This window comes from Microtus pennsylvanicus, chromosome 12 (genome assembly GCF_037038515.1).
Source record: "Microtus pennsylvanicus isolate mMicPen1 chromosome 12, mMicPen1.hap1, whole genome shotgun sequence".
Classification (NCBI taxonomy): domain Eukaryota; kingdom Metazoa; phylum Chordata; class Mammalia; order Rodentia; family Cricetidae; genus Microtus; species Microtus pennsylvanicus.
The window spans coordinates 91,464,729-91,489,029 of record NC_134590.1 but is presented as its reverse complement, the minus strand read 5'-3'; the positions used below and the strand labels follow the sequence as shown (position 1 = coordinate 91,489,029).

General features: G+C 52.6%; 2 protein-coding genes across 3 annotated transcripts; one reads left to right on the top strand and one right to left on the bottom strand.

Annotated features, from left to right (window-relative positions):
• Nucleotides 1-752: 752 nt before the first annotated feature.
• Nucleotides 753-17,483, bottom strand: Slc25a23 (solute carrier family 25 member 23). Its single transcript, XM_075942557.1, has 10 exons — nt 17,189-17,483; nt 15,768-15,894; nt 14,801-14,888; nt 12,931-13,042; nt 10,594-10,752; nt 10,356-10,508; nt 10,059-10,166; nt 9,447-9,614; nt 4,091-4,241; nt 753-2,726 (listed from the first exon to the last, which is right to left on the bottom strand). Exons 1-10 carry the CDS (start codon nt 17,339-17,341, stop codon nt 2,542-2,544), a joined length of 1,404 nt encoding a protein of 467 aa, XP_075798672.1. The 5' UTR covers nt 17,342-17,483; the 3' UTR covers nt 753-2,541.
• Nucleotides 17,484-18,059: 576 nt separating this feature from the next.
• Nucleotides 18,060-24,119, top strand: Crb3 (crumbs cell polarity complex component 3). 2 transcript variants are annotated; one of them, XM_075942560.1, is made up of 8 exons: nt 18,060-18,453; nt 19,156-19,280; nt 19,576-19,711; nt 19,850-19,937; nt 20,299-20,470; nt 22,124-22,188; nt 23,315-23,458; nt 23,821-24,119. In XM_075942560.1, exons 5-8 carry the CDS (start codon nt 20,398-20,400, stop codon nt 23,893-23,895), a joined length of 357 nt encoding a protein of 118 aa, XP_075798675.1. In that variant the 5' UTR covers nt 18,060-18,453; nt 19,156-19,280; nt 19,576-19,711; nt 19,850-19,937; nt 20,299-20,397; the 3' UTR covers nt 23,896-24,119. The 2 variants fall into 2 exon arrangements, with proteins under 2 accessions (XP_075798675.1, XP_075798674.1); XM_075942559.1 differs by lacking the exons at nt 18,060-18,453; nt 19,156-19,280; nt 19,576-19,711; nt 19,850-19,937 and adding an exon at nt 19,976-20,082.
• Nucleotides 24,120-24,301: the final 182 nt, after the last annotated feature.

Genomic DNA, 24,301 nt, shown 5'->3' with positions numbered 1-24,301 from the left:
CTATTTTGTGGGCTTCATTCCCTCCTTCCACTTGCATGTGAGTTTCAGGGACCAGATTTGGGTGGTCAGGGCCTCACTCGTGGTGTGTCTGTGTGTGTGTGCATGTGAGTGCAGTGTCCTCAGAGGCCAGAAGGGGGTGCTATATCCTGGAGTTGCAGCTGTAGGTGATTGTGAGTCATCATGTGGGTGTTGAAACTGCAGCTCAGGTCCTCTACAGGCGCAGCGGGCTCTCAACAGTGAGCCATTTCTCCAGCCTGCATGCTGTTTATAAATGGAGTGGAAACTGAAGCTTCCGGCTCTTGGAGGAGAGGGAAGAGGAGAGGGGCAGAGGAATGGGGAAGGAAGGAAAGGAGGGGGAGGCGATAGTGGAGAAGCAAGAAAGTAGGGGGGAGAGGAGGGAGAGAGGATGGAAGGAGGAGGTGGGAGATAAAGGCAGGTGGAAAGCAGGGGATAAGGTAAAAGGGAAGAGAGGATGGAGATAGAGATAGGGAGAGGGAGAGAGAGAGCGAGAGAGCTGTGTCTCATCTCCCCTCCTTGGGAGTACCCTGGTGCCATTCACACACCCATAAGTTTCTAAAAGTCACAGACCTACAGCGGGGTCAACAAAGCTGCTCGCTGCCAAGTCTGACCACTAATGATGGAAGGACCCACATGATGGAAGGAAAGGGCAGACTCCCACAAGTTCTCCTCTGGCTTCCATATGCCCCTCCCTCAAAGAACAAATGTAATTTAAAAAAATGAAAAAGCAACAGTGAAAGAGCTTAGAAAATTTATTCTCTTCCCTTGAAATGACATACATGGGCAGAGAGACGGACTTGGTGTAGGCTGGAGGGAGAGGTGGAAGCCACGGTGGGGTCCTCTTGCCCCTCAACATCCTAGTTCCTTTCACAGTCCTTTGATGGGGTCCCCAGAGATCGGGGAGTTGAGCAGGGCCCCCCCCACTTATCCTAAGCTCAGAATCCAACGTTGAAGTGCGGAGGGTATGGGAATGTGGTGGGGAGTCAGGGGACTTTGCTCTCCATCTGGTAGAAAAATAGACCCCGAGTCAGTCTGGGGTTGTTTCATTTTGCATACTGGATGCTGGGTTTCAGGAAGGATGCTGTGTATTGGTCCTTAATTGTGACTTTCTGAGGCCCGAGCAGGGCTGGCAGTGCTGGGATGCAGAAGGTCCCCTTGGCTGTGTCACCTGGCTTCACCTGGCAAGTCCCCACCCATGAGTAAGCAGACCAGACCCTCCCAGAGGAACCTGGGCTCTGGGAAGGTACTAGCCTGGCAGGTGGGCAGGGGTATGGAAGACATTGCAGAGAGGGAGATGGGGAGGGAGGTGATTTGGGGGAGTGGTGGAGGAGTGGAGGTGTGTCCTATCTGTGGGGAGATTGAGCATTCATGTGGGGTATGGTGTGGGACATACATACCATTCCCTTACTGCCTGGTGTGGAGCTACTAGTCCAGGGTCTGGGCTTCCAGAAGGATCCCTGATGGTGTGGGATGCAGTGGGAATCAGCTCCAGGGTGTGTCTGGGATACTGGGTGCCTGTGGGATCTGAGATGCTGCCACTGGGCTGCTGGGATCTAGACTTAGGGAGTAGGCTGAGAACTTGGGGTGCAGGAGCAAAGGGCTTGGAACTTGGTAGTGTCTGGGAGAGCTTGGTCTTCTATGGCTGGTATCCAGAGAAGGGGTTGAAGGAATCTGGGATCTGAGATTGAACAGCTGTGGCATCTAGAATCCACCCTGGAGCTCACATGTCGGTGGTTCACGGAACCAGAATCCAGGGGGTTAGGACTTGGGACTCTTGGATCCAGTGACAAGAGATTGAGGGTGTGTTAAAATGTAGATCCGGCAGTCAAAGCGGAAGGGCATGAAACTCCAAGTTGAGGTAAAAGAATTGTTTGGGGTGAGGGATCTGGGATCCAGTAACCCAGGATCTTGGCGTTGCTCTGTCAGGACCCTGTGGCTAAGAGTTCCTGGCTTCTAGAATCCAGACTATGAGGCGAGTGACAGGGAGCTCACCAGCAGATTTAGGGTCTCAGGTCTAGTGAGGCCTGAGGGTCTGGTGCCTGAAGAATCTGAGATCTGGGTGACAGGATACATTGATGTGTGCCTTCATGCTTGGGGCACTGGGACCATCTGTTGTTGCACAGGGTGGCCCAGCACCCAGTGGGTGAGGCAGGGAAAAGCAGGATCCAGCTCTGGTGTGTGGATGAGCAGGGTCAAGGGGCTTGGGGATAAGGACTCAGGGCCAGAATGTGGATAGTTCTGCATCTCAAGTGATGTGTGAGGTACAGCATTTGGGGTCTGGGAGTCTCGCTGTGAAGTCGAGGATCCAGTACTGGGATCCAGTGGCCAAAGAGTGGGGCCTAGTGGTACAGATGTCAGAACACAGGGCCAACGACCTGGGACTTGGGTACTGGTATCCAGCGGCTTGGGTTGGGGGATTAGGAACCACTGGTCAGGCCATTAGTTTCCGGCGGTTGAGGACGTCAGCATGGGAGATGCCGTGATGAAGATGAGGGAATCTTGGGGCGACAGGTTCCCAGTCCCTCACCTGGATGTGACCCCCAGGGCCTGCTTCATGTTCTCGTAGACCACGTAGGAGATGCTTACGGCTGGAATGACCTTCATGAAGTTGGGGGCAATGCCCCGGTAGAGGCCCCACACACCCTCCTGGGATAAGATGTGTCGAAGCAGACCCACCATGGAGACCTGTGGGCCACCCTCAATGGAGGCTGTGGGTGGGTTGGGAGCCAGGTAAGATCAAAGCTTCCCCCTCTCATTTCCCCCTCCAGGCCCACCCAAAGGGATGGGCTAGGTGACTATTTCAAAAGAGGCAAGAGAGTGATATAAAGGAACAGCAAGCCCTACCACAACACTATGGATGCCTGAGGGTCTAGGAACTGTCCGTCTTAGGGCCCACATTTGGGGATGAATGAAAACAGTAACAGTAGGTGTGTGTGTGTGTGTGTGTGTGTGTGTGTGTGTGTGTGTGTGTGTGTAAGAGAGAGAGAGAGAGAAAGTGTGTAGAATTAGGTGTGTGAGAAATCCCCCTTCCTTAAAGTTAGTCTTCTCCTTCTCTTCAGGGCTAACTTCTGCTCATCTTTCCCTCCTCCATCCCAAAGCTGGCTGTTCGGGGGAGCCGCCTGTGGCACCTCAGTCTAGGTCAGGTTCCTACCTCTCCTCTCCTCAACCCTAAATCAACCCTGAACCGTGGAATGATTGCTGAGCCTTCCTCCTTCCCAGGGGATGAAGTTCGTGAGCGTACAGAGCATTTATCTCATTTGCCGGTCGTTTCTCCAGCAAAAACCAAGGAACACAAACACTAAAGTTCCCAAAAACAGACTCAGGGAAACCGGAAAATAATCTGTGGGTGGCAAATACAGAGGGAAAACAGTGGGGAAGCTGAGGCAGGAGGACTGTCCTGAGTTTCAGCCCAGCCTGGGTCTTAGTGTTCTGTGGGAAAGAGAGCTTCCTGCTCTTCTGGAAGCCCAGAGTTCAGTTGCTGGCACCCACGCAGGTGACCTCCTAGCTCCAGGGAGTCCGATGGTGTCTCAAATCCCCACACCCATGCTCATGCACAAGTGCAGAAATAAAAAGAAATCTTTAAAAAAAACCCACCATGAAATAGAAACAAAACACTAGGTTGTCCTTTAGATTGGGCACGGGGGTGCACACCTGGAGGAGGCAGGGGCCAGTGGCAGATCTCTGGGTTCTGGGCCAGCTGGGGATACATAGTTAGACCCTGTCCTATAAACAAATAAGTAAGCAATGACACTGCCCTTCCCTGACTTTGGCTAGCTCTGTTCTCAGCAGGCCTCACTCCCTTGTTTCCTCTTAGCTTTGAATAACAGCTCAGGTTACTGGCAGGCCCAGATATGCCACTGTGTTGCCTGTGGTACTTCCCTGTACCCGATGCCACTGACTTCTCAGGTGAAGGACTCCCTGGTCAGCATCACTAGTGGGTAAACTGAAGTCCAGACAACAAGAAAGACCCACAGGAACACAGCCCAGACTCTACCTCCACGGACTTAGGGGACAGCAGGTGGGACCCAAATGGCTGACTTTCCTCCCCCAGCCTCCCGCCCAGGCTTCTCACCTTGGGCCTGCATTCGGGTCCGGACCAGTGCCAGGGGGTAACTGGCAATCTGGCCGCAGGTGCTGGAGATGGTGCCACAGGCCAGGAGCACGAGAATGCCTGGGTTTGCTGATTCGTGGCTGTATTGCTGAAGCCAGCGATTCTTCAGAGTCTAGAAGAGAAAGGAACAAGTGGGTTTAGAGTTGTAGATAGGAAGACCCTGGTGTAGAAGACCTTGTTAACATACCAGCTCTGTGCGTCAAGGTGCAGTTTGTCTTCCCCACCGGTCAGACGCCCCAGCACCTCACTGGGGGATTCGAGGCAGAGGCACCACCTCTGATGGTGGCCAGCCCATCACTGGGGATTCTAGGTGGGCGTTCCACCCCTGACCACGCCCCCGGCCCCTCATTGGGGGATTCTAGGAGGGGGAGGGGGGAATCCATCCCTGACCACGTCCGAAGCCTGCTTCTAGGGGGGTTCTAGGTGGAGGCTCAACTGAGGGATTTTTTTAAAAAGTAATATTTTATTTTATGTACATTGCTGTTTTACCTGCGTGAGTGTCTGTATGAGGGCATTGGATCCCCTGGAAATGGAGTTACAGATAGTTGTGAGCCGCCATGTGGAAGCTGGGAATTGAACCCCAGTCCTCTGGAAGAGCAGTCGGTGCTTTTTGCTTTTTCTCTGTTTGCTTGCTTTTTTGAGACCGGGTTTCTCTGTGTAACAGTCCTAGCTGTCCTGGAACTAGCTCTTGTAGACCCAGGTTGGCCTCGAACTCACAGAGATCCTACTGCCTCTGCCTCCTGAGTGCTGGGATTAAGGATGTGTGCTACCACTGCCCTGTGCAGTCAGTGCTCTAAGCAGGTGAACCATCTCTCTAGCTCCCCATTTTGGATTTTTAAAGAAAAAATCTCGTCCAGATGGGTCCCAAATCTATTAAGTAGCTGAGAATGAACTGGAACTCCTGGCCTTCCTGCTTCTATCTCTCTAGATGGGGTACTGAGGTCCTGGGATGGACCCCAGACTCTGTGCACGCTAGGGGAGTGCTCGAGTCCCTGAGCTATACCCTCCGTCCCTCTGAAGACAAGTTAGTGCCTCATCCCGGGTCTTCAGGTACTTTAGCTGATGAGATTTATAAGGATGATGGGCGTGGGCTCTGAGAGCCACACTGTCCTTATATGAAGAAGAGGGACAAAGAGGGGAGAGTCAAGGGATGTCAGACATAGAAACGGGACTGATGGATCTACAGTGAAGACGGAATGCTTCAGGAATTGCAGTGACCATCTGTGAATCTAGCTGCCCAAGACTGAGGCAGGAGGGCCGATTATGCCCGGGGGCTTGCGATCAGCCTGGGCAACAAAGTGAGACGCCGTCTATAATGAAAGTAGGTAAAATTTAAAACAAAAGAGGAGGAGCCAAGCAGATGGCTCTGCAGAGAAAGATTGCTGCATGAGCAACAGGAGCTGAGTTCAGAGCTCAGCGTGCACAAAAGAGCCAGATGTGGCCATGCACACCTGTAAACACTGCTCTGGAGAGGCCGAGGCAGGAGGATCTCTGGGGCTGGCAACTAGTCAGCCTAGAGAAGTGAGTGAGCATGGGAGCCGAGCGAGAGACCCTGCCTCCCTCCTGTCTCTACCTCCCTCACCCTCACAGGAGCTGCAACCAGGGGAAGATGCCTATTCATATGGTTCCTATGTAGCATATGAGAAACCGAGGGGAAGGAAGCCATGTGCCCCAAACTCTGGAATTTTCTGGAACCTTCTTCCAAGATCTTCCTCTCCCCCATCTTCCTTCTTTCCTCTTATTATATTTTGGGGATATATGTGTGTGCTTGTGTGTGTGCAGGGGTGCATGCCGACTGGAGGAAGCGTGGAGGCCAGAGCTTGGTCAATCAGGTCAAGCTGTCTCACCTTACCTTTGGAGACTGGCTCTCTTACTGAACCTGAAGCTTATTGACTGGCCAGTCAGGAAGCTCCAGGATCCTCCTGTTCTGGCTCCCAGCCCTGGAGTTGCAGATGCTCTTCCTAGTGCTTAGATTCACATCCTCTTCCTTGCATGGCAGGCATATTATCAACTCAGCCAGTCCCCTAACTCCCCAAGCCCCTCTTTTGAGGCAGGGTCTCTCTGTAATTCTGGTTGGCCTAGAACTCGCTACATAAACCAGGCTGGATTCATAGTTATGGAAATCCGCCTGCCTCTGCCTCCTAAGTGCTGAGATTAAAGGTGTGCACTGCCACCACCACCAGTTTAAAAGACTTATCTATTTTCATTTTTGTGTATGGGTGTTTTGTCTCCATGTATGTCTGCCTACCATAAGCATGCAGTACCTATGGGGGTTAGAAGAGGGTGTCTGATCCCCTGGAACTGGAGCTATGGGTGGCTGAGAGCCACCATGTGGGTGCTGAGAATATATATGTTAAATGAGTTGTCAAAAGCTGTTATGGACTGATGAGATGTCTCAGTGGATAAAGGTGCTTCCACGCAAGCCTGATAGCTAGGTTTGATCACTGGAACCCACATGGCGCAGAGAGAGAACCAACTCCTATATGGTACCTGCTGATGTCCACACACACACTGTGACACAAGGACACAAACAGAGACATAAACATGACCTGCTCTGGGCTGGCAAGATGGCTCAGTTGGCAAACCTCTTGCCACGCAAGCATGGGGAACTGAGTCTGATCTCCAGCAACCATGTCAAAACCAGGCATGTTGTATATGCCTGTAAGTACATTGCTGGGGAGGAGGGAGGAGGATACGTGGGTTCACTGATGAACCCCTCTAGCCTCCTTGATGAGCCCCAGGTCCCAGTGAGAGATACCATATCAAAAAATAAGGTGGACAATATCTGAAAACTGACACCTGAGGTTGTCTTCTGGCCTTTACACACACACACACACACACACACACACACACATTCACGTGTGCGTGCACGCACACACAGTATTCTGTTGCCAGGGACAGTGGTCATGCCTTGAGTTAGTGGATTACCCATGAATCCAGGCCATTATGGGATGCATAGTGAGCCCCCACCTTTAAAAACAAAAGAGCCGTGTTCCAGTTGGTGGAACATTTGTCTAACATGCATGAAGCCCTGGCTCCACACAGCACCACATTGACTTGGGGTGGTAGTGTAGACCAGTTATCCCTGCACTCAGGAGGAGTTCAAGGTCCTCCTCAGCTACCTAGTAAGTTTGAGGTCAATGAAGGCTATATAAGATCCTGTTTTGCCAGGGCAGTGGTGGTGCATGTGTTTAATCCCAGCACTTGGGAGGCAGAGGCAGGCGGATCTCTGTGAGTTCAAGCCCAGCCTGGTCTACAAGAGCTAGTTCTAGGACAAGCTCCAAAGCTACAGAGAAACCCTGTCTCGAAAAACAAAACAAACAAACAAAACAAAACAAAAAAAGTTTTTTTAAAAAAAAAAGGAAAGGAAAAGGAGGGAGACAGAAAAAGGGGGGAGCTGGGAAGATGGCTCAGTGGTTAAGAGCACTGGCTGCTCTTGAAGAGGATCCAGGTTTAATACCCAGCACTCACATGGCGACACACAACCATCTGTGCTAGGCAACCTAGCACCCTCTTCTGGCCTCCACGGGTACCATAAGCAGTGTGCAGGTGGGCAAACAACCATACATAATAAAACTTGAAAATAACAAATAATTGAAAAAGGAAGGAAGGAAGAAAGAGAATGTGCTGGCCTGGAGACCAGGCCAGAACCCACACATGCTTTGGGGAAGATGGTGTCCGAGGCTTATTTTACACCATGTTCACACTCTCAGGAGCTGGAGGGGCCCCAATTCCTACAAAGCTAAACCTTCCATAACTCCAAAGAGGCAAATGTGAACCCCTAGGCTTCATCTGCAGCACCTTAGGGAGAGAAATGGTTATATTATTATTATTATTGTCTTGAGAAAGGGCCCAGGCTGGCAAAGAGCCTCCTGCCTCTGCCTCCCAACGCATGGGATTAAAGGCATGTGTCACCATGCCTACTTGTTGTGGTAATCCTCCTGCATCAGCTTTTTGATTGTTGGATGACAGGCATCACCCTCTATGCCTGGCTAAAAGTGGCCTTTTTATATTTTTGGAAAGATTTTTTTATTTATGTGTGTGTGCCTATGTGAGTGTATATGTATCATGAGAGTGCAATGCTTTTAGAGACCAGAAGAGGGTGCCGCATCCCCTGGAGCTGGATTTATAGGGCACTGTTAGACCTGATGTTGGTGCTGGGAACTGAACTCAGGTTCTCTGCCAAAGCAGTAAGCACTCTTAATGGCTGAGCCATCTCTTTAGCCCCATCCCCATTCCCATTTTTCTATTTGGTTGCTGCTGATTTCTTTCTTTTTTCTTTGGTATTTTGAGACAGGGTTTCTCTGTAGCTTTGGTGCCTGTCCTGGAACTAGCTCTTGTAGACCAGGTTGGCCTCAAACTCACAAAGATCGATCCACCAGCCTCTGCCTGCCAAGTGCTGGGATTAAAGATGTGCACCACCACCACTCAGCTGTTGTTGATATCTTTTAATTTTTGTTTTTCTTTTCTTTCTTTCTTTTTTCACAACTTATTTATTTTTATTTTATGTCCATTGGTGTTTTAGCTGCATGTATGTCTGTGTGAGAGTGTCAGATCATAGAGTTACAACAGTTGTTAGTTGCCATATGTGTACTGGTTTGAATCCTGGGCTCTCTGGAAGAGCAGTTGGTACTCTTAATCACTGAGCCATCGCTTGAAACCACCCCCTCCCCCCTTTTTTTTTCAGAGTCAGGGTTTCCTCTGTGTAACAGTCCTAGCTGTCCTGGAACTCACTCTGTAGACCAGGTTGGCCTCGAATTTGCAGAGATCTGCCTACCTCTGCCTCCTCAGTGCTGGGATTAAAGGCATGAGCCACCAGGTCTAGTTTAAATTTTGTTTTCCAAGCTGGGTGGTGGCGGCGCATGCCTTTAATCCCAGTACTTGGAAGGCAGAGGCAGATGGACTTTGTGAGTTTGAGGCCAGCCTGGTCTACAAACTGAGTTCCAGGACAGCCAAAGCTTAAACAGTGAAATCCTGTCTTAAAAAAAAATAAACAAAATTTTGTTTTCCAAAACTGGGTCTTTTCATATAACTAGGCTGTCTTAAAACTGAATACCAAGTGCAGGCCACCCTTGAACTCCAGATCTCCCTACTTCAGTCTCCTAAGTCCTGGGATGGCAAGTGTGCGCCACAATGTGGAACATCAGTGACAGAAGGGAGGTGTGATGTCTGGAGGGGCTCTCCAGGGCTTCAAGACCTACCGCAGTTTTGAAGTCTACAATTGTCCTTCCTAGCTATGAGAAGAAGCAAAGAGTGTCCTCGGCCAGATCCCAGAACGAGAAAGAAGGGAGGGAGGGATGGTAGGTTATCCACAGACCTCGTAGACGGCTAGATCGATTCCAGCATAGGGGATGATGCCCAGCACATTGGGCAGGTAACCACGGTAGAAGGCACGGGGCCCTTCACGCTCCAGGATCCGCCTTGCACAGTCCAGGAGCCCCTTGTACTGGCCAGTTTTCCGTAGAGTCAGCCTTGTCTTCAGTACCTGGGTGAGAACTCTGTCAACCCCTTGAAAAACTACTATCAAAAGTCATCATGCCCAGAAGTGATGTCACCTAGAAGTCGCTACTCCCAAAAGCAGATGTCCTGTGGACCTAGCTGAGTCTGAGGAGGTAGAGTGTCTACTTAGTGTACATAAAGGCCTGATTTCCATCCCGAGCACCACGTAAATCAGGTGTGGTGGCTCATGCCTGCCACCCTTGCTCTTGGCAGGCCTATCCATAAATGGCCCGTTACTATGACTACTACGTCCCTAGAAGTTACATCTCAAATTGAGATACCCAGACAAGCTAGACAGGAAATGGCTCCTGGTCCCAAGTCAGGCAGTTAGGGTTACAGTTAGCTCCACACACAGTGCAGAGCGGGGAATGGCCCAGTACCGCAGGCCCACCCTCTCATGCTGGGTCTTCCTCAGGCCCCTCCTTCTCACCTCCATGGGGTATATGATGGTTTGAGCTGTGGCCCCGGCAAGGGAGCCAGCCACGAAGCGCTCCTGAACGTGCAGCGTCTCTTGCTGCCCCCGGATGGCCCGCTTGATCTGAAGGTGGAACATGGAGAGGTGTGAGGCACATAGGAACCTTGGAGATTATTGAGCTGCCCGTGCATTCCACTGTTCTCCAGCTGGCACGGAGCTGGCCAGTAGGGGGCGTGGTGCAAGCCAAAGCCCTTGAGCCCTCGAGCTTAATTTCTGCTTCCCAAGGCTGAATATACTCTCGTCTGGACCAACCTGTTCATAAGCCATGAACTTGATGGCTGACTCAGGGGCGATCTTGAGCACGTTGATACCATTGCCCCGCCAGAGGGACAAGATGCCCCCTTCTTGAATCATGTTCCGCAGGCCCCCTAGGATGTTGAGCCGGTTGGACTTGGAGGCGTGGACCTGAGTGGGGAGAGAAGGTAGCTTTAAGATGCTCTCCTAGGCCCAGAACCTGGATGATGAGGTGGGCCCCTTCAGGTCCTCTCACCTGCATGAAGACCTTGAGACGGTCCAGAGGAGCTGTGCCTGTCCGCGACACAGCGCCGGCCACTGCGCCAGCCACCAGCTGCTTCCACCACATGCCGGTAAGTTTCTCCTGCTTGGAGAACTCATCAGGTACCGTCAGGCACTCCCCAATGTCCAGGACCTGAGGATGGGGGCTGCAGGTGTCATGTCCCAGCAGAGGTGGGGGATGCACCTGGGTCCTAAGTGGGGAAGGCTCCCCTATGAATTCCAGGACACCCCAGAGTCCACCAAAGGACCTTGCTTGGAGAGTCCACCTGATTCCTTTTGGATCCTGCCACTAAAACATCCAACCAGCAGTCTGGCTATGATACCCTCGGGTTCCTCTGGGAGATCTCCGTGGAGTTCCACTGCTTTAGTGGTTCTCAACCTTCCTAACACTGTGACCCTTCAATACAGTTCTTCATGTTGTGGTGACGCCCAACCATAAAGTTAGTTTTGTTGCTACTTTATAACTGTAATTTTGCTACAAATATTTACTGTAATTTTGCTGTAAGTATTTACATTTATATGATGTAAATATTTGTGTTTCCTGAATAGTCTTAGGTGACCCTGTAAAAGGGTTGGTGGTTCGACCCCAATGGGTTGAGACCACTGCACTAAAGGATCCATTAAGTACTAAAGATAATAACTCAGTCCACTGAGCCTTACCAAAGGAGCCATGACTCCCACACAAGAGTCAACTGCAGGGCCTGTGAGAGGGTCATTAAGGTCAAGGCCTGTGTGGCCAAGTCTGAAGACCTGAGTTCAATACCTGGGAGCCACGTGATGGAAGGAGAGAGGAAGACTTCCCCAAGCTGTCTTCCGACCTTCACACACACCCCTCACACAAAATAAGTAATTGTTAAAAATAGAATCCAGGAGTGGTGGTGGTGCATGCCTTTAATCCCAGCACTCGGGGGCAGAGGCAAGGGGGCGATCTCTGAGTTCAAGGCCAGCCTGGTCTACAGAGCTAGTTTCAGGACAGCCAGAGGTACACAGAGAAACCAGTCTTGAAAAACGAAACAAAACTAAACAAAACAAAAAAAAAAAAAACCCAAAAAAACAAAAAAAGAAAAAGGTGCCACTGGATTTCGCCAGAGGGTCCCCTGATCTCACCAGAGGAGCTACCGATTCTTACCAAAAGATCCACAGAGTCCCACCGAAGAATCTATTGAATACTACTGAAGAATCTACCAGATCCCACCACAGGATCCCAGCAAAGGAGCCAGTGAGTCTTACCTAAGGATCTGCTCTCACAGCATCTCCTCCATGGGGAGGCCTCTCCTACAAGTCTTCCCCCAAGAGTCTTTCCCAGGAGTCCTCCGAGGAGGCTCTCCCTCCTAGAGTCCAGCCATAGATTTCCCAACTGTGGATCTTTGGGGGTGAACATCCCTGGATCTCCCAAGAGGATCGCACTGGCTTTTTCCTCAGCATGACATCATCACCACGTTGCCATTTTAAGGCAGCGATTACCGTGGCCTAGTAGCTATGGCAACAAATTGAGCAGAAAAATCTGGTGATAACTGGGTCTATGGTAAAGGAGCTTATCGCACCCCCTGGTAGGGAGGGGCCGGTCACAAGACCTCCCCAGGAAATCCACTCACCATCCCACCCCAGCTGCAAGGAATCCTGGGAAGCATTAACTATATAGGAAGCAGAAGGCTAATTGAAAGGCTCCGTTGTGCAGCTTCCACCATGGGGGTGCCATCCGCCATGGGGTCGGACTCAGCAGTGGCGCAGCTGTTTGGGGGTCACCCAGGTCCTGTAAGTGACCCCTCTGGGTGCTCTAGTGAAGCTCGAGCATGGGCTTACCACATCAGACCTTGGTGAATCCTTCTTTTGGGTTGTGTCACCTCACCTGAGGCGAGCAAATATTTGTCCACATTTCCCCGGACAAGCAAATGCAACGAGGATCCTGTCAGATCCCACAGACGGACCTCCTCCGGACACCAACAGACTCCCTCCCCACCCCCAGTGGACTCTTCTGTCCTCCAAAGACAGTGTCTGCCTACATCTTCCCCTCAGCCGCAGCATGAGCCTCTGAGCAGGCGAGGAGCAGCCAGCAGCTGGCAGTTGTGTGGGTCGAGTGTGGGAACACCATTTGGTGTATTTTTCCCCCCATAACCCTAATTCCAACCAACTGGCCCTGGAATCTGAGCAAGACTAATGGGCTCTGAGCAGATAGCAGGGATGTCCATTGGGGTTACCGGGCTCCTGAACCCCCAGATGTTACTGACACCTCCAGAGTCCTGGCCCAGCCCTTTTGAGATCTGGGGAGGCTGGAGCTAGCCTCCACCCCTGCCGGTGGCCCCCAACTTACCGTAGAATGCTTCCAGAAATACAGGACATCCTCCACATTCTCCAGAGAGTGCAGCAGAAAGTGGTCTCGCCATTCCTGCCAATCAATGGTCATGGTGCCATCGCGGTCCATGCTGGAGGTGGGGTGGGCAGAGGCTCAGTGTCCGGGCTGGCGGAGGCGGGGTGCCGCTAGCTTTCATGGACTTGGGGAGCACAAGTGCATTGCTTCTCTTCAGCACTGGTTTGTTTGTTATTTTGAGATAGGATCTCACTCTATTGCCCAGGCTGTCAATTCACAGCAATCCTCCTGCCTGAGTACTTGAAGCTAGATAGAACAACACCCCATACCTGCATTTATTATTTTTTTTGGTAGGGTCTTACCCTGAAGATCAGGCTGGCCTCCAATTCATGCGCAATCCTCCTGCCTAGCTTTCTGAGTGCTGATATGACAGCCATGTGCCACCTGTCTTTAAAACCTTCTTCAAATTATTTATTTTAAATTGTGTGTATGTCCTGAAGCATGATTACAGGTGATTGTGAGCCAGCTGGCTTGGGTGCTAGGAATCAAACACTGTTAGAAGAATAATTCACACTCTTAACCACTGAGCCACCCGTTTCTCAGCCATTTTGTCAAGCCAGGCTTTTACTTTATATTCTAAGCTGGCTTGAATCTCAGAGCCTCCTTAATGCTGTATGCTAGGGCTACACTATTGTATCTGACTTTAAAAAATACTTTATTTATTTATTATTATTTTATTTTTTGGCTTTTCTTTTTTAAAATATTTACTTACTTATTTATTTATTTAGTTATTTATTATGTTATACAATATTCTGTCTGTGTGTATACCTGCAGGCCAGAAGAGGGTGCCAGATCTCATTACAGATGGTTGTGAGCCACCATGTGGTTGCTGGGAATTGAACTCAGGACCTCTGGAAGAGCAGTCAGTGCCCTTAACTGCTGAGCCACCTCTCCAGCCCATATTTTTTGGTTTTTCAAGACAGGGTTTCTCTCTAGCTTCGGAGCCTGTCCTGGAACTCACTCTGTAGACCAGACTGGTCTTAAACTCACAGAGATCCACCTGTCTCTGCCTCCTGAGTGCTGGGATTACAAGTGTATACCACCACCATCCGGTATTTATTATTTTTTAACGTGCTTTGCCTGTTTGCACCAATGTTTGTGTGAGGGTATCCTGGAACTGGAGCTACAGACAGCTGTGAGCCGCTGTGTAGATGCTGGGAATTGAACCTGGATCCTTTAGAAGAGCAGTCATTGTTCTCAACTGCTGAGCCATCTCATGTGGCTTTTTAAAACAAATTTACTGTGTGTGTATGTATGTGTGTATGTGCTCATATTTGTGCCACAGCTTGACGTAGAGATCAGGGAACAACTTGCTGGGTTGTTGCTCTCCTTCCACCATGTGGGTATTGGGAATCCAACTGGCCCCATCAGGTTTGAGGGGCAAGCGCTCTTACCTACTGAACCACCTTGCCAGCTTCACATGCCAAGATGTTTGGAGTTGTTTTTAAGGGAAGTCTCATTCTGAAGTCCAAAGTGACCTCTAAGTCATGGCAATCCTCCTGCCTTGGCCTCTTAGGTGCTAGGACGACAGGTTCACACCCCAGGTATGATCCAGTCACATTATCTGACTGGCTCGCCTGTGTAAGTCCTTCAAACCAGCTCCGTGTGGGTAGCTGTAGCACCTACCAGCACTTTTCGGGGTCAGACAGGGACTTCAGGCCACTGGCCTAAGATCTGTTTGGCTCCGAAGTCCAACTTTTCAGCCCCGCCCTCCCTGGAGCCGGGTCTGGGGCTCAGAGGACAGAACTTTCTGGCAGAGGAGGGGATGGGGGTGGGGATAGGTCTCCAAGGGCCTGAAACTCCAGTAACTCACCTGTGTAGGATTTTCTCTGCCTGCTCCAGCGAGATAGAGATGCCCAGCGCTCGGAAGCTCTGCTGAATCTCAGAGACATCGATGTGACCTGGAATGGGTGCCCCAGGAGACCAAGCCAAAGACTGACAAGGGGGCTCCAGAAGCGTGTGTGTGTGTGTGTGTGTGTGTGTGTGTGTGTAGGTCAGAATCAATGGCTGTGTCTTTCTCAGTCTCTCTCCATGTTTCTTTTGAGACAAGGTCTCTCGCTGAATCTGGAATTCACTGACAGTGAGCCCCAAGATTCTCCTGTCTACACCTTTCCGGTGCTGGGGTCATAGGTGGGCACCACCCCACTCAGCTTAATGGGTGCTGGGGATTTGAACTCAGGTCCTTGTGTTTGCCCAATAGGCACTTTACCCACTGAGTGAGCTTCTTAGCCTCGGGGGAGAGATTTTTGTACCAGTTGTGGGGGCTACTCAGAGTTGAAACTGGGCAGTATTTGGGGGTTCCTCCATTACCAGGAATGAATGAGCTCAGGGATGATTGCAGAGGTCCCTATGCTAGAAGAGACTAAAGCAATATTTGCTTATTTATTAATTTTTCAGTTCCTCCCTCCCCAGCGTAGGTTCTAGGGATTGAACTCAGGACCTTGTGGTTTTGTGGCAAGCACTTTACCCCCTGAGCCATCTGTCCAACCTTAAGGCAATACTTAAGGATCCTAGAAGACACTTGGTCGCGGGACTGTCTCTGGATCCAAGAGTCCCTGAAGCTACTATACTGTCCAGAAAGAAACATCTGGGGGGTAGAGACAGGGGTTCTCTGCTAAAAGGGATCAGGAGGTGGGATGGCCGGTTTGGGCTCAGATCACCTAGTTGGGGCTGAGAAGAACTCCCAAAATAGCCTGTGAGTCAGAAGCAGCCCTCCCCTTCTCCCCAGCACTGCGGGTTCTAACCCATCTGCCCATCCCCCAGTTTGGAGCCCATCTCACCATCCTGGTTCCGGTCAAGGCTGTGAAACATGAGCAGAAGGCGCTGCTCCCGCTCCTGCAGGTAGCGGGTAAATTCCTCCAGGCTGAGGCCACCATCTGGATCAGTGTCCCCCTCGGAGGAGATGCCCTGGAAGAGAAAAGAAGGGACAGAGGGGACTGAGCAGACTGCACCCCCACAGTGTGTGTGTCTCAATATGCCTCATGGTCCAGGAACTCAGAGCCCCCGTAACTCAAGAAAGGGGTGCAGGGGCCATCACCCCCCCCCCCCGCCCCTCAATCAGCCCATTTTTCAGCAAGATGCCCCAAGCCATAATAGGTGTCTGGTTGCTGCCCAGTTCTCAGGGTAGGCAGACTGAGACGTTTCTAAGTCACGGGAGCGGTTCAAGGTCATAGAACTGTGAAGCGGAAGCCTTGGGCACGTTTTGATTTTAGACGCGGTCTCGAATAACCCAGGCTAGCCTCATTCTCTTCCTTTTGGAGAATGACCTTGAACTCCGATTTTCCTGCAACACCTTGTCTCCCGAACCTGCCCACCTAGCTTTTTCTTATAAAATCCATCTCCTTGGCAGTCTTGGGGTGGGGGTGGGCTGTCATGTTAGAAACAATCCTGATTCATATAGGGCCCAACAGATCAAAGCCAATAGCCATGGGACCTCTACATTCCCACGGGAAAAGTGGGACCTTAGACTCAAGGTCAACAAAGATGTAACAGGTCTGTTTCAGGTACATCTAGGGGCTCAGGTGTAAGGGACACCTGTGACACACGGAGGAAGGGCCAGTTCTTGCCTCTTTTCACCGCCATTGTCACCTCCCATGCTGGGGCTGGAATCCAGGACCTTTGCACATGCTCGGAAAGAGCTTTACCACTGTGCTGCACCCAGGCTCAAATTCCTTCCTAGATAGGTCGGACCCCTGTAGAGGCAGGGTGGCCTCAGAGAGACTGGATCTCTGGCCGGCCGGGGCAGGCTGGGGCAACCAGCCAGGTCCCAGAAAGAAAGCACCAGCGGGGAATGTAAATAAGAGACTAGGGGAGCCAGCTGGGGGCTCAGTGGGTGCCCCAGCAGGGTGGGGAAGTTGTGTTCACTGCAGGTGGGAGCGAGTCACCCATCAGATCGTGCGGAGAGCAGCGGAGGGTGTGTCTCCGGACAGTGGATGGAAAAGCCTCCCGCTCTACGGTGCATTCTCTAGCAGGCACCCAACAGCCCGGGAGGGGGGGCATTGGGTCCTGGCAGCCGCAGGCACTGCAGGCCCGGGGCCTTGGCAATCTTGTCTCGCGACGCCCTTAGGCCAGACGCTAGCGGGTAGGGGGAAGGGAGGTGACAGAGGTGGTGGGTCCAGCCAACAGGTAGCGTGCAACCGCATTCAGGTGCACCGGTTACGGCGCGGGCGGGCCCTGCAGCGGTGGTCGCTGCCCGTGGTACCTGCTGTGCACCTTCGGGATCGCCCCCTCCCAGCCTGGCCAGCCCCTGGCGCAACTCGTGCACGTCCACGCGGCCGTCCTTGTTGCTGTCCAGCTCCTCGAACAGGCGACTCCAGCGCTGCCGCCGCTCCGCGTCGCCGGAACCCCCCCTCATGGCGCCCGCCCGGGGGGGAGGGGAGGCCCCACAGCGACGGCCTCGGCGGGGGCTTTCCGGCTCCCCCTCCCCCCCGGGGTCCCCTCAGGGCCAGCTCCCGCGATCAACCGCACCGCAGCCTCTGCACTGCGGGACCGAGCTCCGGCACTTGCTGGAAGTGATAAACGCTAGTCGTACCCGCCCGCCCCAGAACTTGCGTCTCCTCCTCCGACCCGCATTGCTGGGGGGAGGGGGCCGGGGGCGGAGCAGGGGGCGTGGGGAAGGAGTCTAGGAGGCTCTGGTATTGCACATCTGACAGTGCCCGCATTCCTGGAACGATAGGAAAGGCGAACACCTCAGTACTTGGTTTGCCTCAGTTTACCCCTTTTCCTTAAATGGTGTGGCAGGAAATTATCAGGGATTGGGTTTTGTAATCTCATTCCTTTCGACCTCCCTATCCTATGGACCCTCATCAGGAATTCAAGTTTTTGCTTCTCCCAGGCCTACGCAAGAACTCGGAACCAGTATAAGCGCTTCTTTTGCCCGCCCGCTCTCGTCAGATTCCCCAATCGATGACAGAAACAGGAGATAAACAAGGGGGAGCACTCCCTCCCCAACACTTCATCCCGCCCGCGCGCTTCCTTTTCTGGGTGACTCTGGCAGAGAGAAACGCAAGGTCAACGCACAGTGCGGCTGCAAAGTCAAATCCCTATTGGTCAGAACCTCCTGAGCTGCGCCCGTCCGCTCCACGTAGGCGGGGCTTCCTGATTGAACCACCGCAGCCTCCAGCCCCGTCTCCCGCAGCCGGCCTGGCGTTCTTAAAGGGGCCGCGACGCCATCCGGACTCTCAGAAGGCTGCTCTTTGCAGATCTGCCTAGAAGGGGAGTCACGGTCCAGAGTCCTCGGTGCCGCTGAGAATAAAGACCGAGAGGCGGCCGGGTTCTGGAGGCGGGGCCTCAGCCGGGGACAGTGGTTGCACCTGCTGAAGTCCCGCCCACAAGTTTCGGGTGCAGTTTCTCGTCTTACCGTCAGGGGGAAGGGAGCCTGCTTGACTGCAAATAATAATAGCTAACGTTGAGTGCGCTGCGCATGCCAGCCTTCCTCTCGCTGCTCAGCAGCCCAAACACTGCGAGGTAGGTAGGTGGCTCTAGTTTTTCCCACGCTACAAAGGAAGCACGAGGAGGCCAGCTGGGGTTCCCACTTGGGGCCAGAGCAGAGATTTAAATAGATTTTAAACCACCGCTCCTAGAAGGGACGAAGCCTTCTTTATTTATTCTTAGGGGGTTTTGTCTGTTTTATTTTTGTTTTTCCCGACACGGCCTCGCTGTTTAGCCCTGGAAGTCACTATGTAGACCAGGCTGATCTGGAACTCATAGAGATTCACCTGCTTCTGCTTGGATTTAAGGCGTGTGCCTCGACAGTGGTGTCGTAGGGCACTCCAGCAAGTGGACCCGAGCTTCAGCTATATGCCCATTTGTTGTTGTTGTTACTGATGTTTTGAGTCAGCGTCTCACTCTGCAGGCCTTGAGCGTGCCGCAGTTCAGCTTCAGACTCCCAATGGCTGGGATGTAATCGCGTGCCACCATATCGTATGAGGTTCATGACTACCTTTTCCCCAAAGATGCATCCACCCATATCATATGCGGTTCATGACTACCTTTTCCCCAAAGATGCATCCAGAGGTTATGTAATTCCCACCCAGGCTGCGCCCATACATGTGTGGGGAGCAGGCGAGAGTCGCACGCAGGCCCCTTCTACCAGATGTTTCCACGCACAGGTGTTTCTTTGTGTGTGCCATGGGGACACAGGTGCTTTCTTGGACACTTCCCTGACAGATGAACCTCATACACAATAAACCAGTTTGTGGAGCTCCCTCTGCGGATGTCCTTCAGTGAGGATGGAAGGCCTTCAAGAACGAAATTCTGCACAGGCGCTTTGTCCAGGTGTCTTTTTCACACAGGTGTGACTTGAAGCAGGTGTTCTCACTACACTACACTTACAGGTCCGCGTGTGTATCTTTCTAGTCCCATACAGGTTGGTTGGTTGATTGATTGTGGGACTAAAGATAGAACCCAGGGTCTCATGAATGCCAGGGAGGAATCCATGACGGGGCGGGGGGGGGGGATCCCATCACTATGGCTTTCTAGACAGGAACTCTACTCCTGAGCCATGTCCTCTGACGTTTCCTAGATGATTCTAGTGTTCTGGTCCTGAGCCATGCCCCAGCCCTCTTTTCCTTTTTTATTTTAAAATAGGGGTTCACAGACCTGCTTAGCCTGGCCTTGAACTTGGATCCTCCTGCCTCAGCCTCCTGAATACCTGCATCACCAGGCCTGACTTCAGGTTTGAATTCTTCAGTGTTACGTACGCATCAGAGCCGGCCCCTTACAGGTGTGTATCTTCCTGGCTGTCGTCACGCCCCCTGCGCCTGCACACCTGTGCTACCGAGGAACCCCAGTGTGCGGTCCTTGCACCTGCTCACTTCCGCCTTCCGCGCTGCTCCCCGGCGCAATGGGGTTCCCGTTACAGGTGCTCCCGCGGTGCGGCCCCGCCCCCTCGGCCCCGCCCCTCTCAGCCGGGCTCAGGTGCACAAGCCGGAAGTGCGCTCCCTGCCTAGGTGGGTGATTAAACTTTCCGGGTCACGTGAGCGGGCGGGGCGGGTGGGATCGGGAGCGACGGAGTGAAGGACAGCGACTCGGGGTTCCAGCCGGGGACCCGGAATTGGGAACCTGCGCCAAGTTCCTCTCAGACGCCCGGGCCAGGTAGGGAGGCAGGGCGCGCAGCCTGGCCTGTCTCGAACTCCTCCTTCGCTTCTCCTGGCCCAGGAACGCGGCCCGAGAGTTAATCTTTAATCTCTGACCCTTGGCGCCGAAGGCGGGGACCGCACTCCAAGCTCGGTCGCCCGTCGCTGGGGCCTGAGCCCAGCGGGTCCAGCCCCCAACCCCACGCTGCGGCCTCTCCTTTGGTCTGGTCCCCAGGTCCCGAGTCGCAGGTGTCCTCCTCGACCCAAGATGCGGTAGGAATTGGAGCCCTGGGGAAGTCCTGCCCTTGGCGCCACCAACTCATCGTCCAAACTCATGGCGACCCCAGGCCTGGGGCTACTTCTGGCAGTTGGTCTGCCGATGCTGCCCGCTGGTTGGAGCCAAGCGCGTAGGTACCATCTCGGTAGGCGATGGGGTGAGAGGAGGGTTCCCTGGTAGAACTCAGCCGGACTGGGCATTTGCGACCCAGAGAGGGTGAAAGGTCTGAGGAATGGGTTTGGATTGTGTTTGGGGACCAGGTCCGAAAGCATTAGGCATTAATTAGGGCCGAACTACAGGTTAGTCCTGGGCCAGGGTGATGGTGGTGGTGGTGGTGGTGGTGGGGACACTGTCCTGGAAGCCATTTATTATAATGGTCTGGCTAACAGTGGTGAACCTCTGAACCATTTTTCTTTCTTCCTTCCTTCCTTCCTTCCTTCCTTCCTTCCTTCCTTCCTTCCTTCCTTCCTTTCTTTCTTTTTCTTTCTTTCTTTCTTTTCTTCTCTCTCTCTCTCTTTCTCCTCCCCCTCCCTTCCTCCCTCCCTCTTTCTTTTCTTCTCTTCTTTTTTTGCGTTGCTGGAGCTCGAACCCACAGTCCCCTGCAAGCTGGGCAAGCGCTCTGCCATCAAGCAGACCCCACACCCACAGCCCAGAATTCCTGAGTTCTTAAGTCTTGTGGAATTTGGGAGCTGGGGGTTGTTGGGCAGAGGCGGGAGGTGGAGGAGGGGAGGAGAGCCAGGGCACCTGAGTCTGCATAGTTGAGAGTCTTAAGCAGCCAGGGGACCTGGAGGAGGCCAGAAGGCCTAGCTGACAGGATTGGCAAGGGCCAGTAGGTGTGGACCCAGCCAGACCTTCCCTCTGTCTCTCTGGTTCCAGTTTCGGGAGCCTTGGGGGGGGGGGGGGAGACGGGACAGTGTGAGTCACACACTCCAGGGAAAGGTTGAGCCCCGCCCAGGTCCTTACGAATCCTGGGCCAGGGTGATGGTGGTGGTGGTGGTGGTGGGGACACTGTCCTGGAAGCCATTTATTATAATGGTCTGGCTAACAGTGGTGACTTTGGCCAGATTATTCCCTACTGGGCTAAGAGTGGCCACAGGAACCAATACCACACTTGAGGGTGGAGTGGGTGGGTGGCCTGGCAGTACCAGCAGTCTCTTCCAATTGGAGACTGGGAAGGAGTTTACAAGGCTGAGTGGGGTGTGTGTATGGGGTGTGTATGTGTGTGTATAGTGTGTGTATGGGGTGTGTGTATAGTGCGTGTGTATGTGTGTGTGTATGGGGTGTGTATGTGTGTGTATGGTATGTATGTGTGTGGTTGTGTGTGTATGGTGTGTTTGTATAGTGTGTGTATGTGTGTGTGTATGGTATGTGTATGTGTGTGTGTATGGTGTGTGTGTATGGGGTGTATGGGGTGTGTGTGTATGGGGTGTGTATGTGTGTGTATGGTATGTATGTGTGTGTTTGTGTGTGTATGGTGTGTTTGTATAGTGTGTGTATGTGTGTGTGTATGGTGTGTGTGTGTATGGGGTGTGTATGTGTGTGTATGGTGTGTGTGTGTATGGGGTGTGTATGGTGTATATGTGTTTGTGTATTTGTGTGTGTATTGTGTGAATGGGGTGTGTATGTGTGTATGGTGTGTATATGTGTTTGTATGGGGTGTATATGTGTATGGGGTGTGTGTATGTGTGTATGGGGTGTGTGTATGTGTGTATGGGGTGTGTGTGTGTGTGTGTGATGACGAGTGAAGAGCCTGGCATAGACTTTTCTTTTTTCTCTTTCACAGCCACAGCCCTGGACCCTTTCAATAGCACGACTCCATCCCCAGACCCTGATTCCAGTGGGGGCCTGGTGAGTTGGGAGGGGTGCAAGCAGTGAGCGCAGGTGTATGAGAGAGCATGGGCAATAGAGAGACTCTACTATTAGTAAGGTTGTGCCCAGCCCTAGCCCTGGGGTCTGGCGTAGCTCAGGCTGGCCTCTAACTTCCTCTGTAGCCAGATGACCTTGAACTCCCGATCCTTCTGCCTTCCCCTCAGCTCTGGGTCTATGGGATGCTGGAGTCAAACCCAGGGTCCACACGCCAGGCAAACGCTCTAGCCATGAAGCCACAGCAACAGGACGACTTATGGTCCCAGACAGTGCTGGGCAGTGGTGACACTCGCCTTTAATCCCGGTACTTTAGGAGGCAGATACAGGCGGATCTCTGTGAGTTTGAGGCCAGCCTGGTCTACAGAGTGAGTTCCAGGACAGCCAGGGCTACACAGAGAAACCCCCTTTAAAACAAACACACAATAAGAATCCCAGACACAGGGTAGCAAGACCTTTCTATATAAGGGTGTACAAGAATGTTAAGAACATTGTGTCTTGCTGGGTGTGGTGGCCCACACACTCTGGAGAAAGGGGCAGACAGAGCCAGCCTGGTCTACTAATGAATTCCAGGCTAGCCAGGGCTACAGTAAGTTCCTGTCTTAAAAAAAAGAATACTGTGTCTTGCCTTGTGGGTATGGTGATACCCATACCTTAGCACTTAGGAGGCTGAGGCAGGAGGATCGCCACAATCAAAGCCAGCCTGGGGTATATAGATGGGACTATATCAAAATACCATAACAGGGATGGGCATGGTGACTCAAGCCTGTTGTCCCAGCATTGGCATTATGGAGGAGGAGGCAGGAAATTCAGAGTTATTTTTAATTCTATAATAAGTTCAAGACCAGCCTGGGCTACCTGTGACTCTGACCAAATAAACAGAGAACACAAAAGGAAGGAGAAAAGAAGGGAGGACAAGAGAACCCCGAACCCTCATAGGTAGCCCAGAGTGGGCAGGTGTGAAGGGGATGTGGCTAGAGACAGAGGCACTACTAGTGTGAGAGGTGCTGAGGTGTTTCTAGGTGTCTGAGGACCCTGCTGGGTGACTAGGTGGGGTGAGTAGGGCCCGCATGCAGGTGGTCACACCGGTCCCCCCTCATGTTCTCTGCAGTCATCAGAGGCTGTTGTAGCCATCGCTGTGGTCTTTTCCATCCTGGGAGTCATCCTCTTAGCGGTGGGGCTATTCCTGCTGATGCGGAAACTTCGAGAAAAGCGCCAGACAGAGGGCACCTACCGGCCCAGCAGTGAGGAGCAGGTGGGTGCCCGTGCTCCACCACCCCCCAACCTCAAGCTGCCCCCGGAGGAGCGGCTCATCTGAACGCCGGGGTGTCGGCCATAGGCTGCCACCACCACCTAGGACTGCCTTGGCACACCCTGGTCCACAGCAGCCACCTTGGAGACACGCCAGCCTCTGATGGCTCAAGAGGACTCGGGGTGGGGAACGCGGGGGGCACCCGGCTGGTGGGCTACGCAGCATGCTGCCTCCGCTTGGCTCTGCATGAAGCTGGGGGTGCTGCAGCCGGGGGCCTCACCTCACCATTCATCTCATGTGATCTTGCTCTGCTGTGTCTCCTACCATGACTGCAGGCCCAACAAACCTCCTGTCCTTTCTTTCAGTTTTCCCAGGCATCAGCTGAGGCCCGGGCCCCCCAGGACTCCAAGGAGCCAGTGCGGGGCTGCCTGCCCATCTAGCTCCTTCCCCCTCCTCCCTGTCACCCACCTTCCCTACTTTGCTGTGTGACCTTGGGGGAAGGCAGCACCCTCTGGGCGATCAGACTCACCCAATGCTTAAAGATAGAAGGGAAGAAAGTTCTTCAAAGACCTTGACTTTGAGGGAAAGGGAGGATGGGGCTACTCACTTTTATATATTTATGTGAAATTAATAGTAAGGTATAATAAAGCGTTTTTTTTCTTTTTCTTTTTTAGCTTTTGGGAACATCAGCTTAGATGAATTCGATTTGAAGTGTAAGCTTTTTGAGGTCCCTAACAAACTGGAAATGGGGGTGGGGTGGGGGATGGAGCTTCAGGTGAACCTTAAAGATGGTTAGAGGTTGCTTCCAGGCATGAATGAGGTAGGTTTCTGAGCTGACGGAGGCCC

Bases quoted from the DNA above. Each gene is read 5' to 3' on its own strand.
- Slc25a23 (XM_075942557.1), bottom strand. From the start codon at position 17,341: ATGAGGGGGGGTTCCGGCGACGCGGAGCGGCGGCAGCGCTGGAGTCGC. The intron at 10,509-10,593 runs GTGAGAGGACCT...CTCCCCACTCAG, and splicing joins GTCTCAAGGTCTTCATGCAG to GTCCACGCCTCCAAGTCCAA. The intron at 2,727-4,090 runs GTGAGAAGCCTG...ACCCACCCACAG, and splicing joins GACCCGAATGCAGGCCCAAG to CCTCCATTGAGGGTGGCCCA.
- Crb3 (XM_075942560.1), top strand. From the start codon at position 20,398: ATGGCGACCCCAGGCCTGGGGCTACTTCTGGCAGTTGGTCTGCCGATG. The intron at 22,189-23,314 runs GTGAGTTGGGAG...TGTTCTCTGCAG, and splicing joins CTGATTCCAGTGGGGGCCTG to TCATCAGAGGCTGTTGTAGC. The intron at 23,459-23,820 runs GTGGGTGCCCGT...CCTTTCTTTCAG, and splicing joins GGCCCAGCAGTGAGGAGCAG to TTTTCCCAGGCATCAGCTGA.